Genomic DNA, 26,085 nt, shown 5'->3' with positions numbered 1-26,085 from the left:
AATATTCCAGAGCAGTCGGCCGACTCAACCCCACGTGTGGTCAGATGTAGTGACGAGCTGCAGCCAATGAGAGAGCAGATCAGCATGAGCTGAATGCCTGTGTGTTCAGGAGCTCAGCAGAAACATCTGTGATTGGTCAGAATGGGCATCGGTGCACTCGCTTCATTCTGCGTTAGCACAGACATGAGAGTAGGATATATTAACAGTGGAACTAGAATTCTGTAACTATTAGAATTACCATACTGCTCATTCTGACCGTTCTCATATAAAACGCCATACTGTCACAACATATTTACATTCAAAGCTATTATTGAGATATTAAAATTAAGCTTTGAATGTCTGGCATCATATTTAATGACACCATTACCCTAAAAATATAATCTTTTTTTGGTAATACAGCCTATAAATATGTAGTTAAGATACTAAAACACTTAAAGGTCTTGGCTTTCATTTTCACTTTCAAACAGGAGCTATTCGGCACAGAATCTGCTGTTTTGAAAGATATCTGAAGTAAATTGATGTTTTTGCCATCAGAAAGTTTTGTTTATGTTTGCAGGAAGTTGCTAGGCAAAAAAATGCACACATATTTAAAGTCACAGCGAAAAGTATCAGACATGCATGCAGTCATTTTGACCAATATGGTAATTTAAGGCAGAAATGCTCGGTTCTTTACTGTTTTGTAATAAAAAAATAACAATGTCAGAAAGAAATACACTGATAGTTAGAAAGCGGCAGGGTGTTATAAATATGTTAGTTTTATTTCAAACAGTTATAAAATTACAAAAATTAAAAACTCTCTGTGTATCTATCCTATCGAACCTTGCAGATGAGTGATTAATCCGCTGATAAATCAGCTGATTGACGATGTTTTTAAAGGCTTTCTGCAAAGCTTGAAACGCTGTCAGTGATGTCATCAGCACACAAGCAGCCAATAGTGTTCAGCTTTTTCTGACGACTCCTCCCTCAAATTTTCATTGGCTGTGGTTTGGTAGCTTGAATGAGCTGATGGGGAATGAGTTGTTGTCAGATCATGTAGTGTGTGACCCCCCTCTTGTGGATCATTCACAGAGTGTTGCGTAGTGTGAACACCAGAGATTAAAAGACACAAAGTCAAGTCATGAAGTGTGAACAGCACAGCGATCTGCTGATGTTTAAAATCCTGTAGTGTGAACTAGGCTTAAGCAAACTTTTGCTGACTGTCGTGTTGAATTTTCGCCGCATTTTGTGACAGGATAGTCTACCCACACACGGCTTTCTGACCTACCGAGTGCATCTGAGTTACAGAGAAATGCAGAGGCTATTTTCTCTTATACGACGTGCGGTATCAAACATTCCACCATCATTAAACACACTGTCTCCCCTGCGTGTGTGTTTGTTTATACTCGGTCAGAAGCGTGTGCCCAAATGGTAACTCCCATTTTTATTCAAACCCTGCCCATCTTTCCTCCCCCGACACTCCCACCCAAACAAAGCTAGACACGCCCACTTTCCTGACTTTTTCCAAACTAGAGGTGTGAAAACATCCTGCTGAAACGGGGGGTTTCATGGCTCTTTAATGGTATATAACCTCTTGAGGGCGATTAACCTCGAGGTAAATGCTCTGGTGTGCCTGTATCTATGGGTACACTCAATAAACAGCACTAAGTTCGGTAAACTGATGACCTTCACGGCCAATCACAATCAGTGCTGTTTAAGAACGTGTCCAACAGTGCTCAAATGTCAACAGGTGATGTATGCGTTTAAAATAACTGTAAATTTGGAAAAATGGAGAACAAAAAACATGATGACTTATATCACGACATGAGATTTCCATCATATCACCCATCCCTATGTTCAGTCATCAGTGTGTAGTGTATATACTGTACCTGATCAATCAAGCTCCGCGCCTCCGCAACATCTCTATCCGGCCCTTCAGCTTCAATAGTGTATGTTCCTGCATCACTCAGACTGTCCTCCTCCTCCTGCCCTTTGGGAGGTTTGCCCTCAGTATTATCACCATCCTCCACTCGCTCAGATCTGATCATCTGATTCTGCGATTGAGAAAGACTCTCCTGCATTACATTATTTGTCGTTAATGCCGAAGACGTTTTCACCCAAGTTGTATTGGAGTCCCATGAAGACGCAGCACTGTGTTTTGACACCCGAAGCAACTCCGCTGCGAAATCCTGCGAGATTTTGGACCTGCGGCCGATGCTGCCGAACGGTTTTGTCACAGAGCGAGAGCTGAATTCAGAAGTGCTCATTCGGATTTCGCTCGTCTCGCGACGCAGAGATTCAGCTCTCTGTGGACTATCTGAATCTTTGAGGGGAATCGTGAACTGTTGTGTTGCTGGATTGTGTCCGGATGACAAAGTTGTGCCTTTTCGTTTGTCTAACTTGTTTTTCAGCGCAGACTGGAAGTCTGGAGAGGATATGTTGTTGGTGAAAGACTGCGAGCGCTTTTTGCGTTGAGCATCATCAAAGAATTCAATCACGTAAGCCTGTTTGGGGTCCGTTCTGCATTGGTTCTTTGAATCTGCCATTTGATTGGATGGATAATCTACAGGCTCTTGTTGTGGTGGGGTTTTTTGTGAAGCTGAGTGTGAGACTGACAGAATTTCCTCCTGTTCTTCCACATCTGGATCTTCATTATGGTGTGCATCTAGAAATAATACAAGCAATCGATAAACATTTAGAAAAGTGATATGATGTGACTTGGGGAATTTTAGATATAATATTTAAGCTTTAGATAAGTAATCTATGTAGTTCCTCCTTTTGCAGCCAATACAGCATCAATTGGTCTTAGGAATGACACACAGGGTTTCTGCAGGTTTCACCAAGTTAACTTTAAGACTTCAAGACGTTTTTAAGACAATTATGAGTGAAATTTAAGACTTATATGGGGCTATATGCTAAAAGATTTTCACTTGAACTGTCAAATTTTATTATAATTTAACACATTTAATAATACAATAATGACAATTTAATAATAAAACAAATAAGTCAGGTCAGTATCCCTAAGCAGTAAATAAATGGAGAACTTGCAAACAAATTACTATTAACAAGTTACTGTAAGGAAAGTAATTAAATGCCATTTCAAGTAATAAGCATTAATGAGATTGGGATTGTTGGTGATTGTATGAGTGTTACTGGCCAGATTGGTTAGCTATACATGAACAAAGGAAAATTAAGACCTGTTAAAAAAAGGTTTAAGACCTACAACACAACGTTTTAGTAGATTTAAGACTTTTTAAAACCTAAAATTTAGCTTTTGAGACTTAAAGGTTCAGGACACCCTGGAGAACTTTTTTTTATATTAACAGATTTGTGTGTGTTGAGCATCAGTTTAGACAATGTTAGCACCTGTCAGCTCTAATTGTGGGGAAAACTGGATAATTTTGAGCTTTTGTCAGCTAATTTCAGCTTCCGGGTTTAAAATGATTTTTGGGGCGGGATCAAAATCGGCGACGCAGCACAGTACTGCAAGTGCAATGATGACGCGTCGGTTTCTCATTATTATTCATAGCGGAGTTTTCTTATCCTATGAGAAGAGCCGGCTGCTTAATTATTCATGAGACCTGCCAGACCTGCCAGAGTCAAGCCCGAGCTGTGTCACGGACCCACGGGCACACAGTATTTAGCCGTTCATGAAGGCTCCTATGTGTTTGTTTCCATGATCCACGGGGTTTGTTGCATGTTTTCCCCCGCGATCTTGTCAGGGCCGATCATACAGCAAAGCTATGTGTGTGCTGCTAGCATTTTTGTCGGGAGAGCAGCACGAGAATTAGAGAATGGCGGACGCTGTCTTTTATCAGGAGTTCGTTCACATTCAGACACATCGCCATGCTGCTGTGTTTGCCTAAATCCTCCAGATTACCAGCAGGGTTAATGGTTAAAATAGACAGGAGACCTGCTGCACTGAGTCTGCTGGATACGGGGATTGAGGGAGAATCCTCATTTATACGGTTTACATGAACACACTTATCTTTATAATGATATAAATTGTGGTTATGTGTATATGAAATTACGAATAACAAATGTAGCAGAGCATTAAATCACTATTTATTTCTTTGCATTTTAACTTTGTAAACTATAAACTCATGCGTCTCCTCACGGTTTGTCTCATTTTGTGAGCTACCTTCGTTCGCTCACGTTCTCCCCTGCTGGCCACGCCCACTCCTGCCCGATGCTCGCGGAGCTCCACGCCCATTAATCATGCATCTTTTGAAAAAATTCTGAAGTAGACTTTAACCGAAAGTGGGGTGTGTCATGGCCCTTTAAGACATTTTAAGACTTAAGACAATGCTGATACCCTGGACAGCTACAAGTCCAGAACAACTGTTTTAGTTCTTCTTTAGAATAGTGTTCTGGGGCCTCATGTACGAAGACTTGCGTGGAAATCATACTAAAACATTGCGTACGCACAAAGCTGTAAATGTGCGTACGCAGAAAAAAATTCAGATGTATGAAACACTGCGTACGCCGAATCCCACCCATATTCTTTTGTACATCCGAATGAACGTGAATCTGAGCGAAACATGCATGAGCGCAAAACCCCTCCCTGCCTCCTCCCCTGTATGAATATGCTAATGACTCTACTTTGGCAAAACCAAACGAAAAAGCAACGGCAAAAGCAAACAAGAAGAGAAACTTTGAACAGAATGTGAATTGGAGGTGCTGCTTTCGGAGGTAGACCGGAGAAAAACTGTGTTATTTGCATGTTTGTCCTCCGGAATTAACAACAAAAGAAAAAAATAGAGTGTGAGAGTTTAGCTGATGCGGTTAACACAGTTAAGTCTGAACATCGCACTGTGTGGATTAAAAAAAAGAAATAGTGGGATTTATAGGTGTAAATGTTGTAGTACCCTGAATAGTCTCAGAGGCGCAGCTCGTAAAACGCATGTCAACATGTTTTGACACGTTCGAGCATGAACTCGGTTCGAATCCAGAGTCTGATGAACTCTTTCTTCCCCCATAAAAACTGAACGCTTCCCTAGCGAGCAAACAGTTAAACAGAACATCTGCAGCACGAGGATAAAGAACGAGCCTCCTCCATTCAGCCTCTTTATTTTACTCCTTTACTTTGGTGGAGTGAGGAAACGGTGGTCACTCACTCCACTGAAGACATCCATTAGCCCGCATATTTAATTTTGTTTGTTAAGCGCAAAGATTTGTTTCAAAATTATTTCTAAATTCAGTTCTAATTTCCAGCAAACAAATAAATGGAGAATAATAACGAATTATATCCAAACACACGTGTTCATCCTGTGTGTATTTAGCAGTGTGTAAGTGTTTGGACCTGTATAGGTGCATAACTAACGTACTCTGTGCTTGACTTCAGAGCAGCTTTTAGCTGGTCAATGGTGCGGTTTATTTCAGTTCCTCAAAATAGCAACGCGTCAACAATGCGCCTTAAAACACCTCCTTTATAGACCAGCACAGCCATGAGTCCACAAAATGGCGGAAATAGATTTGCTATTTAAACAACGCGATGCAAAACATGAAACTTAGATTTGCACTGGTCCGAAAATAGCAACAAATCGTGGCCAAACACATCTCGCGCCTTATTGGGGCGGGTGTATGATAGAGCCCTAAATATCACCAGAAAATAACTGCACACCTAAAAATGTCCATAAGCCAATCAGAGTCAAGCATTGAGCCATTGTATAATAATAACTAAATCTAAAATGTATATTCATGAACACAAAGCACACAGTCATGAATTCTCCGTGTCGTGTTTTACCTCTGAAGGTCTTGTTGAGCAGCTGATCTGATCTGGGCTCCTCAAGACTCCTCAAAGACGTGTCGCTCTGCACCAACCAATCAGCCACTTTATTCTCCACAGACATCACCTCCGTCAGGCGGCTTATAGACTCCTTGCTGGGGTTTCTGCGCTGGCGGATGGACATTTTAGAGATGTGGTCCTTAATCTTCATCTTTCCAGGCGTTTGCTCGTCAAACTCAATGGTGAAGGAGGCATGACCCTGCACCACCGGAGAGACGGACGGAGGCTTGTGGTCCGGGTCTTTTGTGGGAATCTCCTGCATCTCCAATAGACATAAAACAATATTCAATATTTCAATATATCATGATAATGTGCATGCACAACGTTGATAATACCATAAGTAATTATTTATTCTTAACGTTTTTACAGTGCAGTGGTGTTCATAACAGCGCCAAATGCTCTTAAGAGACTTTATCGATAGTTAGTAGTTCCGATTAGTAGTCAATTAATAGTTGAAACATTGATGTTTTCATATGTTAATCTGGCATACTACATGCTGAAATACTGAGTGAAAATTCTGTGCACAGTTCAAGTTTAAGACCCTTTTGTTATGTTCGAGATAAAAAAACAAACACTAAATTAAACCTCTGTAAAAAAGCATCAGACTAATATTTTTTTCCACATTTTTTTTGCATAAATCTGTTAATCCAACTCAGTCCTGATCAAATCTATTAAATTGCTTAGAAAATTTACAGGATTTTAACTCTTTAATTGCCAAATTCATAAATGATTTCACTGATTTGGTGAAAAAAACCCACAAAAATGACAATTTCAATATAAAACGTAATTGTGGACTGGATTTTTTCCCCCATTTTATCAGTTTTGGACATGTGAAAGATTATTAACAACACTGGCTTTGATGCAGTATTAGATTTACATTTTTTGACATATGGTGACTGTGGAGGCCATTTGAGTACAGTGAACTCATTGCCATGTTTAAGAAACCAGTCTGAGATGATTCACGCTTTATGACATGGTGTGTTATCCTGCTGGAAGTAGCCATCAGAAGATGGAGACACTGTGCTTATAAAGGGATGGACATGGTCAGCAGCAATACTCAGGTAGGCTGTGGCGTTGATGCTCAATTTGTACTAATGGACCCAAAGAAAATCTCCCCCACACCATTACACCACCACCACCAGCCTGAACCATTGATACAAGACAGGATGGATCCATGCTTTCATGTTGGTGACACCAAATTCTGAGCTGAGCATCTGAATGTGGCAGCAGAAATGGAGACTCAGAGCAGCAACGTTTCTCCAATCTTCTATTGTCCAGTTTTGGTGAGTCTGTGTGAATTGTAGCCTCAGTTTCCTGTTCTTAGCTGACAGGAGCGGCACCCGGTGTGCTCTTCTGCTGCTGTAGCCCATCCGCCTCAAGGTTGGACGTGTTGTGTGTTCAGAGATGCTCTTCTGCAGACCTCGGTTGTATCGAGTGCTTGTTTGAGTTACTGTTGCCTTTCTATCAGCTGGAACCAGTCTGGCCATTCTCCTCTGACATCAACAAGGTATCAACCTCAGTCCTGATCAAAACTACTAAATTGCTTAGAAAATTACAGGATTTTAACTCTTTAATTGCCAAATTCATAAATGATTTCACTGATTTGGTGAAAAAAAAACACAAAATTGACAATTTCAATATAAAATGTAATTGTGGACTAAATTTTTTCCCCCATTTTAATCATAGTTTTGGACATGTGAAAGATTAGTACAACATTGGCTTTGATGCAGTATTAGATTTACATTTTTTCTCCCTAATTTACTGTTGGTGGCTGTTTTTGCCCCACGGACTTCCATTATAACCACATTTGATGGTGTTGTTTTGTGGTGTTTTGTATGGAGCTAATAATATGCTAAAACAATAAGAATTTGAATTGTGTTATTTTGAATTATTGACAATTGTAATTTTAAAAAAAATCTGAGTTTTTATAGACCTTTTTTTTAGAGCGCAAATATACCCATTATGCTTTGCGTGTATGCGCAAGGAGAATGCCAAGAACTTCCGGTCGGCAGCTGATGCGTATAAACAGTCACATTTAGACAGCTTTGAAACGATAGTTTTAATCTATTTTTTCTGCTTTTATCCTCTTTGAACTAATACTGTTGTCCATCAGCAGCATCTCCTGGACTGATCATTTAAAGAAATGCCATCTAATAGGATGGAAAACAGCTGCTGTGAGGCGTTTTCCCCTCGTTGTCAGACGGCATCTTCTGCAGTTTAAATGAAGCCTCGTCATCGCTAAAGTCAACATTTTCTCTTTATTTCAAATATATAAACAGCCCAAACAAATGTAGTTCACCAAAATGTTTGACACACACACGTAGCCTGTACTGTGCCACTGACACACTGATTTAAAAACTGTGACAGTGAAAATATAGGCTAGTGTCATTTCCAAATGACAGAAAAACACAAACCGTGGAGAAAACAACACACGAAATAAAACACAAACGGCTCGCGATTAAAATGAACAGCAAATCAGCCAGAAAAAGTATCAATAACAGACTTTTATTGGTCATTTTTGTAAATTGCACGACTTTCATATCTGTTAAGTTTCATGCCAGTACTCTGGTTTGCTCTATGTTGCTCTCTCTGTCTGTGTGTGTGTGTTGAAGAGCCGCTGAGCTAACAAGCCGGGAACGAACACACACACACACACACACACACACACACACACACACACACACACACACACACACACACACACACACACACACACACACACACACACACAGTATTTCTGACGGCAGACACGTAAACTAGGAGCGTTTTTTTTTTTTTCTTTTTTTTTCTGATGCTCTTAAACCACATCTGACAAATTATAACGGCTTTAACATTTCTAAGTTGTGTGTCACAAAAACACTCTGTAATACATTAAAAACGTTATTGAAACCCATTTTCGGAGCACAAATTACCAGTTGTAAACGCTGTAAATGGAAGTTTTTAGCATTTTACCGTAAGACGCAGGTCGCTATGGCGCCCTCCATGCCGTAGCCAAGAAAAAGGTCTATATGCCGCTAAAAAATTTTCATTTTGATCTTATTTTGAATTTGAATTTCATAACTGGACTATTGAACATCTGAAATTTAAGACAACAGAATTTTTCAAGGCTGAATTTTTTATAGACGCATTTTCAAACTTTTCAAACTTGTGTTCTGAATTCACAGACTGCAGATATCCAGTTTGTAAAAATAGAGTTTCAAATTTTCGAGATGAAAAAAACTCAGAACATCAAATTCAATATCCTAAAATTTAAAACCAGAAATTCAAATTCAGCAGAAAGTAGGTCAGGGGTGATCGCCATGAAATAAAAATGTACTTTTTTTATATTTATATACTTGTGCTTGTTATAAACGAGTCATAATCATTGAATTAAGTGCAGTTAATAATAATAATAATAATAATAGATTAATGATATACTAGGTTTTTTTGTTATTACACCCATTAAAGTAACCTTTTTATGCAGTTAAGGTCATTTATCTGATAATACTGTATCATATTCTGTGATAAAAATCTTCAGCAATTAATAGCAAAATAAATAAATAAAATTGATATAGTCATAAGCCTAACCTCTGTCAATGTGCTTTTGGCCTTTGGATGGATCTCCTTAGTAGGGATCTCAAAATAACTGGGCTCCTTTTTGTGAGTAAAGCTGGATTTGCTCTGGCCATCGTGAAGATCGTCTGGAGAAATGCTGAGATCATGTTTGGTCCCTTCCTTCAGGTTTTCTGTGAGAAAGTGTTAGTATTAATCCACTTTTAGGAACATTTCCAGACTCAAGGTCCAATAAAATAAAAAAAACACAAGTAAGAATAAAAAATGTATAATTAATTCAGAAATAAAATACAGGTTCTGAAATGTATTGAAATGGAACAAAGCCTTAATTACACATGTACAACAAAATTAAATTAATAGAGAACAACCCAGCCTTTGTGAAAATATCGAAAGTTTTTAGTTGAAAGTGCAATCTATTAAATTAAATCAAATACTATTCAGAACAAATTACCAGTAAAATATGTGTAAATAAAAAATTCATATTTCATAAATAAATAAATACAATTTATAAAATGTATTGAAACTGAACACAGCCCTAGTTATGTATTTCTACACTTTTTATGCAATTGCAAGGCTCAACAATAAGGACACCTTGATGGCCCAGGGCCAGCGTGAGAGATGCTCGGGACAGTAGACAGAATCGTTGCTGGTCCGATCGGTGCTGCCTTGTCACTAAATTTAAATAGACGGCAACATGACCGTAACATCAAACTATGAAGCTAAAAGAAAACGTCTGTTGTGGAAACATTTCAATGAGTACAGCACGAAAAAAAAAATGAAGTGATGTTTTGCATAGTTTGCCATCACTTTTAAGTCAGCCACCTTTTGTTTTGGAATAAAATACCTGCGCATTTTGCATACTGCTATGTTTTACTGCTAAATATTTTAACATTTTTCAAACATTTAAATTCTGCATTCACATACATTATTTTGTGACACATTGTTTATTATATGTGTCTAATAAATAGCAATTAATTTTTTTTTTTTTTTTTTAGCGGAGTCAGTGAAAATTTTGGCTGGGCAAGTAAAAATCTGAACCACTGGTCCAATCGGACCAGTTGAAAAAATCCTTAGCGTTGAACCCTGAATTGCAAAATTATAATAATAATAAGCAAAATAAACAAATTAATAAATAAATTACAAGTTCATAAACGTATTAAAATCAAACAAAGCTTTAATTATGCATGAAAAAAGGTTAAATTAATAGCTAACAGCCCAGCTTTCGTGAAAAATATTGTATATTTTGTTGAAAGTGCAATCAATTCAATTTAATCATCAAATACTAGCCAGTATACATGACCAGCAAAATATGTGCGAATATTAAAAAAAAAAAAAAAAGTTATGTTTTATAAATAAATAGAATTTTAAAAATGTATTGAAATTACACAAAGCCGTTATTATGCACGTGCAAATGTGTTGAAGCATCAGATCAAACTAAGGGCAAAAGCAGACTGAGATGCAGGTGACTGTGAAGCTAGAAGGAGATTATTGACGCCTTAATTGACTCCTGCTGTGAGAAAGCTCAGCTATTTCAGCTCCATCTTAACACCTGATCAGCTGGAACACGTGTAAACTTTCCGGCAGACACATTTTTTTAGTTCACACTCAAAGCAAAAGGCTGCACAAATGTCCTTTGACTGCAGGTGGCGCTAGAGATGTATAAAGACTGACATCTAAACTACATATCAGAGTTTAGTGTCATTTACTAATATATATATATATATATATATATATATATATATATATATATATATATATATATATATATATATATATATATGTGTGTGTATTTACTATTACTTATATCTATAACTGATTATCTATAGCAGTGGATCTCAAACTTTTTTCATCAAGTACCATCTCAGGAAAAAAATAGTCTCTCCAAGTACCACCAAAATGAGCAGTATTAAGATACAGTAGCGTAGTAGGCCCAGTAAAGCAGCTACAACTCTGCCAAGGTAAAAAAAACGTGGCAGATTACCTCAGAAATATAGGCTATTTGTACATGACATTTTTCATTCCTCCGCGTTTGAGAACCACTGATTTATAGCTATATATCTATAATATATATATATATATATATATCTATAATATATATATATATATATATATATATATATATATATATATATATATATATATATATATATATATATATATAAACATATTTATAGGTAACTGAAAAAATCAAATCATGAAAAAAACATTAACAACAGGTATAAATCAGATTAATAATTAAATATCAAAAATAGAATGTTAATAATAATAATAAATAATAAAATTACATATTTTTACTTTAAATGATAACTCAAAACATTCTTTATATTTTTACAAACGTATTTAGTTAACAAAAAACTAAATAAAAATCCATCATGAACATGAGGAAAATAACAATATGCATTTAAAAAACGGGTATAAATCAGTATAATAAATAATATACAACAACAATAAAAAAGAATTCAATTGTAAAACAAACACAGACACACAATGACAAAATCCATTACAAAAACCCCAACAGTTACTCATTAATACTAAAATATCCCTGGTAGTCAGCTGATGTAAACTGAAAGGTGACTCCTGAATGTGCTTACAAAACCACAGCCAAAGCAAGTGAAGCAGAAGAAATGTTTCTATGGTGAGCCTTTAATCTGAGCAGAAAACGCACTTAAGACCGAAACACAATGAGCTTCTCTGGACTCCACTAATCCATCACGAGGCTCCAGATCAGCACGCAGGAGGACTTTTATACTCATGAACATCAGCTGTACTTTCACAGAATTTAGCATGCTTATAACTAGTTTAACATGCATAGAATTGTTTAGCATGTTTATAATTGTATAGAATGCTTATTTTAGCTCAACATACATATAATTATTTAGCATGTTTATATTTGTTCAAATGTTTTTATTTGTTTAGCATGCATTTAATTCTTTAGGATGTCTACAGTGCATCTGGACAGTATTGATAGCGCTTCACCTTTTCCACATTTGTTTATGTTATAGCCTTATTCCAAAATGGATTAAATTCATTTATTTCCTCAACATTCTACACACAATCCCCTATAATGACAATGTGAAAAAAGAGTTTTAGTAATTGTTGCAAATTTATTACAAATAAAAAGCTGTAAAATCAGTATTCACAGGCTTTGGTGTAAAGCTGTAAATTGAGCTCAGGTACATTCTGTGTCCACTGATCATTCTTGAGATGTTTCAGCAGATTCATTGGAGTTCACCTGTGCTCAATTCAGCAGATTGGACATGATCTGAAAAGGCATACACCTGTCTATACAAGGGCCCAGGGTTGACAGTGCATGTCAAAGCACAAACCAAGCATGAAGACAAAGGAATTGTCTGTAGACCTCCGAGGCAGGATTTTCTGGAGGCACAAGGCTGGGGAAGCTTACAGAAACATTTCTGCTGCTCTGAAAGTTCCAATGAGCACAGCGGCCTCCATCATCCGTAAGTTGAAGATTTTTGACCACCAGGACTCTTCCTAGAGCTGGCCGACCATCTAAGCTGAGTGATCGGATGAGAAGAGCCTTAGTCAGGAAGGTGATTGATAACCCGATGGTCACTCTGTCTGAGCTCCAGCATTCTTCTGTGGACAGAGAAGAACCATCCCTACAGTGTAGCATGGTGGTGGCGGCATCATGCTGTGGGGATGTTTTTCAGCAGCAGGAACTAGTCAGGATAGAGGGAAAGATGAATGCAGCGATGTACAGAGACATCCTGAGTGAAGACCTGCTTCAGAGTGCTCTTGACCTCAGACTGAGGCGACGGTTCATTTTCCAGCAGGACAATGACCCAAAGCACACCGCCAATATATCAATGGAGTGGCTTCACAACAACTTGGGGAATGTCCTTGAGTGGCCCAGCCAGAGCCCAGAGCTAAACCCTTTTAAACATCTCTGGAGAGATCTGAAAATGGCTGTACACCGTCGCTAGAGAGGTACTGCAAAGAGGAACGGGCAAAGAGGAACGGGCAAAAATGCCTAAAGACAGGTGTGCCAAGCTTGTGGCATCATATTCAAGAAGACTTGAGGCTGTAATCACTGCCAAAAGGGCATCAACAAAGTACTGAGCAAAGCCATTGAATACTGATATACATGTGTATTCACTTTTTTTATTTTTAAAACATTTGCAACAATTACAGAAACTCTTTTTCACATTGTCATTATGGGGGATTGTGTGTAGAATGTTGAGGAAATAAATCAATTTAAAGGTGCAGTAGGTGATTGTCTTGAGAAGCATGTGTTGTTGTGCTGGTTGAAAGTCTCTTCACAGTCTAATAGTAATGATTAAAGTAAAAGATCTAAATGTATTTATATGTATTTGTATATTTTGGGTAAGGCATAAAACTAAAAAATGTTCAATTAAATAGTCGGACCGACATCTCCCATAATTCCGATAAGTAGCTCAAACTGTCTGTCAGCAAATGCAGATTTGAACAACTGCGCAGCCTTTTGTACGCAGCTCCGCTGACTGCCGTGCGTTCACGAGAGAGGGTGCTGGCGTGCGATCTGTAAAAACCTGCTGAATCAAAACTTTTTAAAAACCTGAATCAATATTGGAGTTACCTTTGCACACTGGAGAAAGGATGACACCATGTCTGAAGGATTTCTCTTAGACAGGTAATGTTCTGTTTTAGCTTCATGCAAAGCTGATGTAATGTTAGACGTTGTTGTTACAAATGGGTTATATCTTCACAGAAGTGTTGTTCAGCCACTAAAATCTTCTGATGAAAGATTGATAAGACTATTTTAACTTTCATAAGGTCCTTTTACAGCATTAATGATTTTAATCGGGGATTTTAATTAGTTTAACAACAAAACACAAGTAAATAGCGCTATTCCGCCTAGTCTCTCCCTATCTTGTTTAACATGCAACTCTAATATTGACTCTGAAATAGCATGTCAGTTTGGCTTGCATGCCGCCGGACAAGCACTAGTCGCTTTTAACACACGAGAGAGGGTTCTTCTGCTGTGCTGCTGTTAAGGAGGCGTGGCTCTAGACGGCAGGGGAGGGACTTGTGATTCAGAGATTTATGCTAAGCTGTTAGCATAGTGAAAGATCACCTACTCCACCTTTAATCCATTTTGGAAAAAGGCTGTAACATAAACAAATGAGGATAAAGTGAAACGCTATCAATACTTTGCGGGTTCACTGTTTATTTGTTCAACATGCTTATAAAAGTTCAGCATGTCTATATTTGTTTAGCATAATTATACTTGTAAAGCATGCATTTAATTGTATAGCATGTTTATACGTGTTTAGCATGATTATATTTGTTTAGCAGGTTTATATTTGTTTAGCATGCTTATATTAGTTTGAATGTATGGAATTGTTTAGCATGTTTATAATAGTTTAGAATTATAATATTTTGATAGTTTGTCAATTGCTGTGTTTCAATCCAAAGATGTGGATTAGATTTATTGGGCAATGTAAATAGTGCATAAAACATTTGTGAATAAGAGTTTCTATTCAATGAGAAACACAAGAGATCAAAATCATCACTTCCTGATAAAAGTGCACAGATATTGATCAGAGAAATGGAGTTTGGTGCATTGGGATTTGCCACCATACACGCTTCTTCTCTCATAAATGAATAGCACCTCAGAAGATGAAGATGAACTACAATGTGGCTTTTGGAAGATGAATGCTAAGGGTTTTGGCTTTTTTTAAACTCATGCACATCTTGGTATTTCAGTTAAGCATTTTTTTAAAGTGATATGTCTAAATGCACCTAAAACAAGTGGATGGAAAGCCAGCTAATGGTGAAGCTCTCTGCATCAGTGCTCAACACTGCTCTAATACAGGCTGCTTTGTGTGCATGTGTTTCTGTGTTTTTATTGTGTTTCTTCAGTTTATTTACCTGTATGTTGCTCCTGAGAGCTCGGATCACAGCGCTGAGCTTTATCTTCATCGTCTTCACCCCACCAGGACGGCTGACCATAAAGAGGTGTGGGTCTGGAAATCGGTGCATCTGGACCAGGGGAGAGGAAAGAGACTGATTTATTAAAAAAAAAAAAATTATAATTAACTCATTTCTAAAACAAAAAGGCAAACACATTTCAACATTAATGGTGCCCAAAATGACAAATGAATATTATAAAAGTATAACTGTGTGCAAAACAAAATGTATTTATATATAAACACCACAGCCATTTCACCCTGCAGCCCAAGAGGAGTTAGGAAGCTAAGCAGGGCTGAGCCTGGTCAGTACCTGGATGGGAGACCACATGGGAAAACTAGGTTGCTGTTGGAAGTGTTGTTAGTGAGGCCAGCAGGGGGCGCTCAACCTTTCGTCTGTGTAAGTGCTAATGCCAAAGTAAAAAGTTAAGGGGACACTATACTGTCAGTGGGCGCCGTCTTTCGGATGAGATGTTAAACCGAGGTCCTGACTTTCTGTGGTCATTAAAAATCCCATGGCACTTCTGGTAAAGAGTAGGAGTGTAACCCTGGTGTCCTGGCTAAAGTCCCCTAACTAGCCCTTACGATCATGGCCTCTAAATCATCCCCATCCACCAAATTGGCTCTATCAATGTCGCTTCACTCCACCAATAGCTGGTGTGTGGTAAAGCACTGCCGCCGTTGTCCTGTGGGTGCCATCGCATTATCCAAGTGGACGCTGCACACTGGTGATGGTGTGGAGAGACCCCCCCTCATGATTGTGAAGCACTTCGTGTGTATGGCCATACATGATAAATGCGCAAATTAAATAGACATTACATTAAAGCATCAATTATGCAATAATAATATTATAATTAACAAGAACAAAAAAAATAAAAATAGAAATAATTATATTAAATTATGTCAAGTTTATTTTTAAAAATCATGAGAAAATAAGAAAATAATTTTAATACAAAAAGAGAAGCCATATAAGACCAACGAAAAATTATATTAAAATGAAATCATTCTAAATAAATCTAAATAATTAAATTAGAAAATAAATTAACACCGAAAACAACCATACACACATAAATAAAACAAAATAATACAAGTAGGTACAGAAAAATTAAATTAAACAAAAACTGTTGATCACTAAAATAATGAAAAACACCATAAAAAAAAAAGTTTTTTAATGTTTAAAATATGGTTTCACCACACCATAATTATAATTGGAAAAAAAAAATCACTAAATTATATAAAAATGAAATATTTTACAATTTAGTTTCTAGTTTTAGAAACCTACTCATAAAATGAACCAAACCCCTTTCTTTTTTCTAAACTCCATTCATGTGAATGTCAGCAAGCACAACACTTTAATTTAAGGCCAAATGAACTGGTTGGAAAGAAACATTCATGCTCATTATGTGTGTGTGGCCTGAAGCTCTTGGAGAAACAGCAGTAATTTAGCAAACAGCACAATGAAGAACAGCCCAGACTTGACTTGACTCGACTCCACCCGAGCAAATCTAAAGCTGTCAGCTGTTCATCCAGCAGAGACAGATAACCAACCAGTCCTGCTGCTTAAAGAGAAAATAGGGCTACACACACTATATATGGTTTCAGCATCGATATCGCAATGTGATCATTCGCAATAGTCACATCAACAGATATGATTTTAAATTTGTGTTATAATTAATGATTTGTATGTGTTGGTAACACTTAAAATAATAGTCTATTAGTTAATGATTTACTAACAAGAACAAACAATTAGGAATATATTTATTCTGATATTTATTCAATTTTGTCAATGTAATTTAAGTTAAATGTTTTGTGCATTAACTAATGTGAACAAGCAAAAGTTTGGATATTAACAATGAATGCTGTACAGGATTAATGAATGCTGTACAACATTATTCATACTTTGGTAATGTTAGTAAATACATTAACAAGTAGACCATTATTCTATAGTGTTACCCATGTGTTTTTGAGGCCTGTGACGGTATAATAATTTAAATAAACTTTCAGGCATAAGACATTTTACAGTTTTTAACTTTAATAATGATTAATTTTATTAAATTGTTTGTATCTTTAATTTTCAATTACTGTACCTGAATACTGTCAGACTCGGAAAACAACAAAATTCTGTTTATTTCAATTGTATTGTATTCTTTGTTGTATTTATCTATGCTTGTAGATTATTTATTATAGTTTATGCATGATTGGCTCCCCTACAGAATCATCCCAATCAATCTAAATAATAAATTCTTTCCAAATATAGATAGTCATCTGGTAAAACTGTATTCACATCGCAATATACAGAAACAAAGAGAAAACACAGCAGCTGCTCAATGAAACACTTTCATACTGGCTGCAAAACCTGGGAAAAAGTGATGAAACAGGATTCAATCCCATGAGTCAGCTGGGCAGGAACAGGTCGGAGAACACTGAAAACTCAGGATGAGACTTCATGGAAATGAGCTCTTAATGTTGGCTCTTTAAAAACTCTGCTAAATGTGTTTAAAAAAAATAAAAATAAAAAATAATAATTCTGCATTTTGCGAATGTCTTTCACTGTGACCTGAAATAGGTTGTGATGAATGTGATTATGTAGGTTTATATTAGAGTAATTCAACAATGGATTTGCATGTTAAAGGTTGTATCTTATATAGGTTAAAGGTCATGTGATGTGTTTTAATAAGTAAACTGTTTTCGTAAATTACAAAAAATAAATAAATAACTAAATGATGCATCTATAAAATATATGAACCTTGGGTTAAACTTTAAAATCTATATTAAAAGAAAATGGAGAATAATTTTATGTAATAAAAAAAATATTGTAAGTAAAACCATATAAATTAATAAAATAATTAAACCTACATTTAATTTTTTTAATTATAAAACTTAATTATATAAATGAAGGTAAAGATAGATAGAAGAATGGATGGATGGATGGATGGATGGATGGATGGATAGAAAGATAGATAGAAAGAAGGATGGCTGGATAGAAAGATAGATAGAAGGATGGATGGATGGAAAGATAGATAGAAGAATGGATGGATGGATGGATGGATGGATGGATAGAAAGATAGATAGAAAGAAGGATGGCTGGATAGAAAGATAGATAGAAGGATGGATGGATGGAAAGATAGATAGAAAAATGGATGGATGGATAGAAAGATAGAAGGATGGATGGATGGATGGATGGATGGAAAGATAGATAGAAGGATGAATGGATGGATAGAAAGATAGAAGGATGGATGGATGGATGGATGGATAGAAAGATAGATAGAAGGATGGATGGATGGATATAAAGATAGATAGAAAGAAGGATGGATGGATGGAAAGATAGATAGAAGGATGGATGGATGGATGGATGGATAGATATATAGATAGATAGAAGGATGGATGGATAGAAAGATAGATAGAAAGAAGGATGGATGGATGGATGGAAAGATAGATAGAAGGATGGATGGATGGATAGATATATAGATAGATAGAAGGATGGATGGATAGAAAGATAGATAGAAAGAAGGATGGATGGATGGATAGAAAGATAGATAGAAGGATGGATGGATAGAAAGATAGATAGAGGGATGGATGATGGATGGATGGATAGAAAGATAGATAGAAAGAAGGATGGCTGGATAGAAAGATAGAGGGATGGATGGATAGAAAGATAGATAGAAGGATGGATGGATGGATGGATAGAAAGATAGATAGAAGGATGGATGGATAGAAAGATAGATAGAGGGATGGATGATGGATGGATAGAAAGACAGATAGAAAGAAGGATGGATGGATAGAAAGATAGAAGGATGGATGGATAGAAAGATAGATAGAAGGATGGATGGATGGAAAGATAGATAGAAGGATGGATAGAAAGATAGATAGAGGGATGGATGATGGATGGATGGATAGAAAGATAGATAGAAAGAAGGATGGATGGATAGAAAGATAGAAGGATGGATGGATAGAAAGATAGATAGAAGGATGGATGGATGGATGGATAGAAAGATAGATAGAAGGATGGATGGATAGAAAGATAGATAGAAGGATGGATGGATAGAAAGATAGATAGAAGGATGGATGGATGGATGGATAGAAAGATAGATAGAAGGATGGATGGATAGAAAGATAGATAGAAGGATGGATGGATAGAAAGATAGATAGAAAGAAAGATGGATGGATAGAAATATAGATAGACGGATGGATGGATGGATAGATAGAAGGATAGATGGATAGAAAGATAGATAGAAAAATTGATGGATGGATAGAAAGATAAAAGGATGGATGGATAAAAATATAGAAAGAACGAAGGATGGATGAATAGATGGATGGATGGATGGATGGATAGTCATATTCCTGTCCATCAGAACTTTATCTACAAAAAAAAAATCAGAATTGTCTCTACTTAAATGATTTATTCCTCATTTCTCCACGACCAGCACTAACAGCAGCACCACCCCTCTATACACCCCTCAGACACAAACACATCTCTTCACTGTATGCTAACGCTCAGTCTGATCACATCACTGACCCTCAGTTATTCAGATGATGATTGACTTCTGTGAAAACACACGTCCAAACAGACCAGCAGAGCAAGGATGTAACAGCAACTAAAACACACCCGAAGTGCCTGAAGCTGCACTGAAGGAAAATATCTGCTAATGACCAGTTTCTGTATTTAGTGATTCACAAGAAGTAGATCTCTGCTCTATCCACTTTTGATTTTGAAAATTCAACTTTATAGTTTAACAAAGTAACTATTACAAATGTTAGTAGTTTGAAATAATAATATACAGTAACGTATAATAAATATTATCATCTAGAGAAGTCTGTCAAATAACAGAAAATGTTCTGGCAGTTTAATGCATGGTTTCTGAAGTGCCCACACAATATAGCACCGCAAACTATTACACATGTCAAGAAATCTCACTTTCAAACTTTTCAACATCAAAAGTTGTTGAAAGAAAGATTAAAGTTTCATAATGCAATTCAAAACCATAAATAAATCATAATAATTACAATACAAAAAACGTAAATCCCAACATATTTTTACAGTGCAGGAAAATATACTATATACAATATTATACACTGTAAACCCTAATGTTGCCTTTACTTAAACACTCAAGTTGTTTTAACTAAGCATAACTTAAAGTATTGCATTTTGGCACCATAACTTAATATTTGTTAGGATAACTTATTCACATTTGAAAGCCATAATCTCAACATTTTAAGTGTTTTGACCTCTACATCATGATTAATACTTGTAAAAACTCAATTTTTGATACTCTTTTATTTGATTGGCCATGCAATGAGTTCTGCCTGGCAAAACTAATGCTCTGATTGGTGGAATTCAAAAAATAAAAAAGTCAAAGGTCTAACAATATTTGCTCTGTTTGCTGAAGATGAGACAACTTAATACTTAAGTTCGGTAAACTGAACAATTTAAGTATAATCTATACCGGACAGACGGACGGACAAAATAACAGTACAAAAAATAACAAAAAGCATCAGTGTGTGGACTTAAAAATACAAAACAACTCCATTAGTGAGTAAAACATGAGTTATCAACCCAATTTCGTTGGGTTGCTACAAGTTAAATATTGTTTTAAAGTAACTGACAGATATATTTACCTTTAAATTAGCCGCATTTTTAAATTGATGTAATTATCAATATTTACCTGTGTTGAAAACTTAATAAAGTTATTCTGGCTACTTAAAAGTTTTAATCTAATCAGCATATTAGAATTTTTAAGTAACAATAGTGTATTAAACTATGTAGTGGTAACAGACCTCTTGAGTTATTTTTTAGAGTGTACTTACTTATTTATAACAACAAAATATTTACAGTACAATTAAAACAGAATACAGTCTCTACAAACTATAGTTCATTTTAGAACAATAAGGGAATTATGAATTAAATATATAAAAAATGTATGAGAAAAATAAGGGGAAACGAGAGGGTAATATAAACAAAAACGAATAGGCGTATTAAATTCAAAGCAATAAGCACAAATGTTAGGAGTTTAAACACCCCTCTTTAGGCTAATACTTGAATATGAAGGGGTTTACATTTATAGATATAAAACTTTTCATTATATATTAGTGTAAAACCCAAAACAATGTGTTTTGATTAAGTCTTAAACAATGATTGAGATTATTCTGGATGATGAAAGCATTTTCAGAAAAGCACTTTAATCCAAAACGATTGATCAAAAGAAGATTCCTAAAATAAGTGAGCTTTAAGTGGAAGTTTCCCCAGAGCAGGTACATCAATGTCACTTTTACAACTTGTGTATAAACACCTAGACAGGAAATAAAAATATATATTGTATAATTATATAAATCATTTTATAATTATTTAATGAAATAGTTATTTAACTTGGGTATGAAACCTTTAGAATGGCAGGATCAATGATGATAATTTATTTTATATCAAGTCTGTAAGACTTATTTGAGTTAATATTTAGGTTATTTACTAAAATGTATCATTTAAATCATTCATGGAGCTGAATGCAGCAAATAGTCTGTATAAAAAGGCAGAAAATAAACCTGTGCAAACAATCTAGCCTTTATAACCAGATTGTTCAAAGATGACACTGCAGTAAAATATCTGTAGTCTTTTAATAGGCATAATGTGTACAAAAAAGAGATGGTATGAAAAGTGAATTGTTTGTTTTGAAATTTGTGAATTGTAAGTTGTTCAATAATAAACCCGAAACACACGTGGTTGTTGTCATGCGATGAACTTGGCCAATTGTATAATATCGGTGTCGTCAACGTAGCTCCAGCAGTCGATCTTCAGATGCTGCACTGGCTGAATCAGTCGTCTGATCTCGGAGCACTGTCGTGGTACTTTGATGCCACATGTGACAGTCACGTGGCATCAGCGCAGCATCAATCCGGACAAAATTTCTAACCAGCATGCACCGCTTTCTTCAGTGATGCATGAAGTCAAACGCACCTATTTTAAATCTGATTGGCTGTTGCCATTTTCCTCTCTCATCTCAACTCCGCCCGTAAGTGTTTATTATTTTAGCCCTAGCCAATAATGGATGGATAGAAAGATAGATAGAAGGATGGATGGATGGATGGATAGAAAGATAGATAGAAAGAAGGATGGATGGATAGAAATATAGATAGACGGATGGATGGATAGATAGAAGGATAGATGGATAGAAAGATAGATAGAAAAATTGATGAATGGATAGAAAGATAAAAGGATGGATGGATGGATAGAAAGATAGAAGGATGGATGGATAAAAATATAGAAAGAACGATGGATGGATGGATGGATGGATGGATGGAAAGATAGATAGAAGGATGGATGGATGGATGGATGGATAGAAAGATGGATGGATAGATATATAGATAGATAGAAGGATGGATGGATAGAAAGATAGATAGAAAGAAGGATGGATGGATGGATAGAAAGATAGATAGAAGGATGGATGGATGGATAGATATATAGATAGATAGAAGGATGGATGGATAGAAAGATAGATAGAAAGAAGGATGGATGGATATAAAGATAGATAGAAGGAAGGATGGATGGATGGATGGATAGATATATAGATAGATAGAAGGATGGATGGATAGAAAGATAGATAGATAGATAGATAGATAGATAGATAGATAGATAGATAGATAGATAGATAGATAGATAGATAGATAGATAGATAGATAGATAGATAGATAGATAGATAGATAGATAGATAGATAGATAGATAGATAGAAGGATGGATGGATAGAAAGATAGATAGAGGGATGGATGATGGATGGATGGATAGAAAGATAGATAGAAAGAAGGATGGCTGGATAGAAAGATAGATAGAAGGATGGATGGATGGATGGATGGATAGAAAGATAGATAGAAGGATGGATGGATGGATGGATGGATAGAAAGATAGATAGAAGGATGGATGGATAGAAAGATAGATAGAGGGATGGATGATAGATAGATAGATAGATAGATAGATAGATAGATAGATAGATAGATAGATAGATAGATAGATAGATAGATAGATAGATAGATAGATAGATAGATAGATAGAAAGAAGGATGGCTGGATAGAAAGATAGATAGAAGGATGGATGGATGGATGGATGGATAGAAAGATAGATAGAAGGATGGATGGATAGAAAGATAGATAGAGGGATGGATGATAGATAGATAGATAGATAGATAGATAGATAGATAGATAGATAGATAGATAGATAGATAGAAGGATGGATGGATAGAAAGATAGATAGAGGGATGGATGATGGATGGATGGATAGAAAGATAGATAGAAAGAAGGATGGCTGGATAGAAAGATAGATAGAAGGATGGATGGATGGATGGATAGAAAGATAGATAGAAGGATGGATGGATAGAAAGATAGATAGAGGGATGGATGATGGATGGATAAATAGATAGATAGAAAGAAGGATGGATGGATAGAAAGATAGAAGGATGGATGGATAGAAAGATAGATAGAAGGATGGATGGATGGATGGATAGAAAGATAGATAGAAAGAAGGATGGATGGATAGAAATATAAAAGGATGGATGTATGGATAGAAAGATAGCAGAACAGCACCTGCTGGTGGGCAGGGCTAAAGACAGTATGGTCAGATTGGTCACATTTGTATCTATGTATGTATGTATGCATGTATGTATATATGTATGTATGAATGCATGCATGCATGCAACACACAAATGCTTGAATAAAATAAATCTAATTTAACACTCTTCTCTGCCATATGGACATATTTTTATAGCAATAATGATGCCCTAATCTGGACAATTTAAATGTTAATAAAGCGACAGAAGAGCCAGCAATATTCAAATTTGTACTTCCTAGAGGAAACAGACAAGCTTTGAATGATATTCTGAAACTATGCAAATGTTATAATGCATTATAACTGTAGACCGCAGAACATTTGATCAATGGAAATGGCGCTTTGGACAAACTTCACCAGTATGAAGTTACTAAAGACAGACTGCATTTTAAAGTCAACATTAAAGCTGCAAGCAGCGATGATAGGGACCTCGCACCCGGGCTCACCGCCGCCCAGTGGCCTCAGGATGATAGAGAACAGCGAACAATAATATTTTAAGCCGATATATATAAAGAAGCCAAGAAAATCACAGATTTATGCCAAACTTCCTCCTGTCAGCAGGTGGCGCTATGACTGTGACTCAAGATTGGTATGTAGATGTCTTCAGGAGTGGAATCTTATCAACCATGTGAATTTTCAGGCAGGTCGGACGTTGTTTGGCTGAGTTATAAGCCAAACTTCCTGTTGCCAGCAGGTGGCGCTTGACTGTCTTAATGTTGGTATGTTGATGTCTTCAGAAGAGGATTTTAATCAACCATGTGAAGTTTCAGGCAGATTAGACATTGTGGGGCTGAGTTGTAAGCAAAACTACCTTCTGCCAGCAGATGGCGCTATGACAGACTCAATATTGTTATGTGGATGTGTTCAGGAGAGGACTTTTATCAATCATGTTAAGTTTCACGCTGATCGAACATTGTGTGGTTGAGTTATAAGCCAAAATTCCTTCCGTCACTAGGTGGCGCTATGACTGACTCAATATTGGCATGTAGATGTGTTCAGGAGAGGGCTTTTATCAAGCATGTGAAGTTTCAGGCTGATCGGACATTGTGTGGTTGAGTTATAAGGACTTCCTGTTCCATGGCGAAGCGTTGAGGTTTGTCATGCCACAACGGACACGCCTTTCTGTGAAAACTCTAGATCTTCAAAATATATCATCGCTAGAGCTTTCAGATGACACCACCCAAATTTGGTGCTGATACTATGAAATTTGTGAGAGGAGTTTGATACAGTGTAAAACATGTCATTTCCTGCGGCCAGCAGGTGGCGCTATAAATTTTCCTGGATATCGGCATGGTAAAGTGTTCAGGTCAGGACTCTTATCAAGCGTGTGAATTTTGAGGCAGATTGGATAATGCATGCCTGAGTTATAATGACTTCCGGTTTTGTGGCGAATCGTCAAAGTTTGCGAGGCCGTAACGGACACGCCCATCGACAAAACCTCTAAAGCTTCGCAATTTAACATCGCCAAGGCCTTTAGATGACAAAACCCAATTTTGGTGTCGATAGGATAAAATCCCTAGGAGGAGTTCGTTAAAATACAACGCCTGGAAATGGCAAAAATGCCACTTATTTGCCGCAGGAAGTCAAAAATATCCGACTTCCTGTTTGGTTTGAGATATGGCTCCAAGAGACTTTTTCGTATGTTTTGACGTGTTTGAGGTGTGTGCCAATTTTCGTGCATGTGCGTGATTCGTAGATCAGGGGCTCGTCCGTTTAATTTTTGTAGGTGGCGCTGTCGAGTCATTTTGCCACGCCTACTTCATTATTGTTATGGGCATGTGTTCAGGAGAGGACTTTTATCAACCATCTGAAGTTTCAGGCAGATCGGACATTGTGTGGTTGAGTTATAAGGACTTCCTGTTCCATGGCGAAGCGTTGAGGTTTGTCATGCCGCCACGGACACGCCCCTCTGCAAAAACTCTAGATCTTTACAATATATCATCGCTAGAGCTTTCAGATAACACCACTGAAATTTGGTGCAGATACGAAAAAATTTGTGGGAGGAGTTTGTTACTATGTAAAACATGTCATTTCCTGTGGCCAGCAGGTGGCACTATAACTGTATCTGGATATCGGCATGTAAACGTGTTCAGGTCAGGACTCTTATCAAACGTGTGAATTTTGAGGCAGATCGGATAATGCATGCCTGAGTTATAACGACTTCCTGTTTTGAGGCGAATCGTCAAAGTTTGCGAGGCCGCCACGGACACGCCCATCGACAAAAACTCTAAAGCTTCGCAATTTAACATCGCCAAGGCCTTTAGATGACAAAACC

At 36.6% G+C, this 26,085-nt stretch overlaps 1 protein-coding gene and 1 long non-coding RNA gene across 51 annotated transcripts in view; one reads left to right on the top strand and one right to left on the bottom strand.

Annotated features, from left to right (window-relative positions):
- Positions 1-26,085, top strand: part of LOC147839869 (uncharacterized) — a 127,090-nt gene that overhangs the window by 2,140 nt on the left and 98,865 nt on the right. Inside the window, exon 2 of the long non-coding RNA XR_015512995.1 lies at positions 1,176-1,353. This is a non-coding gene — a long non-coding RNA (uncharacterized LOC147839869). The remainder of the gene's footprint in view (positions 1-1,175; positions 1,354-26,085) is intronic.
- The window catches only part of cep170ba (centrosomal protein 170Ba), a 76,718-nt gene that overhangs the window by 21,142 nt on the left and 29,491 nt on the right, over positions 1-26,085 (bottom strand). For 22 of the 50 annotated variants that reach the window (XR_015512850.1, XR_015512853.1, XM_087289808.1 and 19 more), the window contains exons 7-10: positions 15,188-15,298; positions 9,332-9,489; positions 5,723-6,020; positions 1,866-2,641 (exon numbers count right to left, since the gene is read on the bottom strand). Coding sequence is in view for 43 of the 50 variants with exons in the window: in XM_087289808.1 (XP_087145934.1) it covers positions 1,866-2,641; positions 5,723-6,020; positions 9,332-9,489; positions 15,188-15,298 (1,343 nt within the window). In the remaining 7 variants the exon portion in view is untranslated. Of the gene's footprint in view, positions 1-1,865; positions 2,642-5,722; positions 6,027-9,326; positions 9,490-15,187; positions 15,299-26,085 lie in introns of all 50 variants that reach the window. The other 28 variants (XR_015512846.1, XR_015512847.1, XR_015945078.1 and 25 more) reach the window with 2 other exon arrangements.

Source organism: Danio rerio, chromosome 17, assembly GCF_052040795.2.
Source record: "Danio rerio strain M-AB ecotype USA chromosome 17, GRCz13ab, whole genome shotgun sequence".
Lineage (NCBI taxonomy): Eukaryota > Metazoa > Chordata > Actinopteri > Cypriniformes > Danionidae > Danio > Danio rerio.
This window is presented reverse-complemented; position numbering and strand designations above follow the sequence as displayed.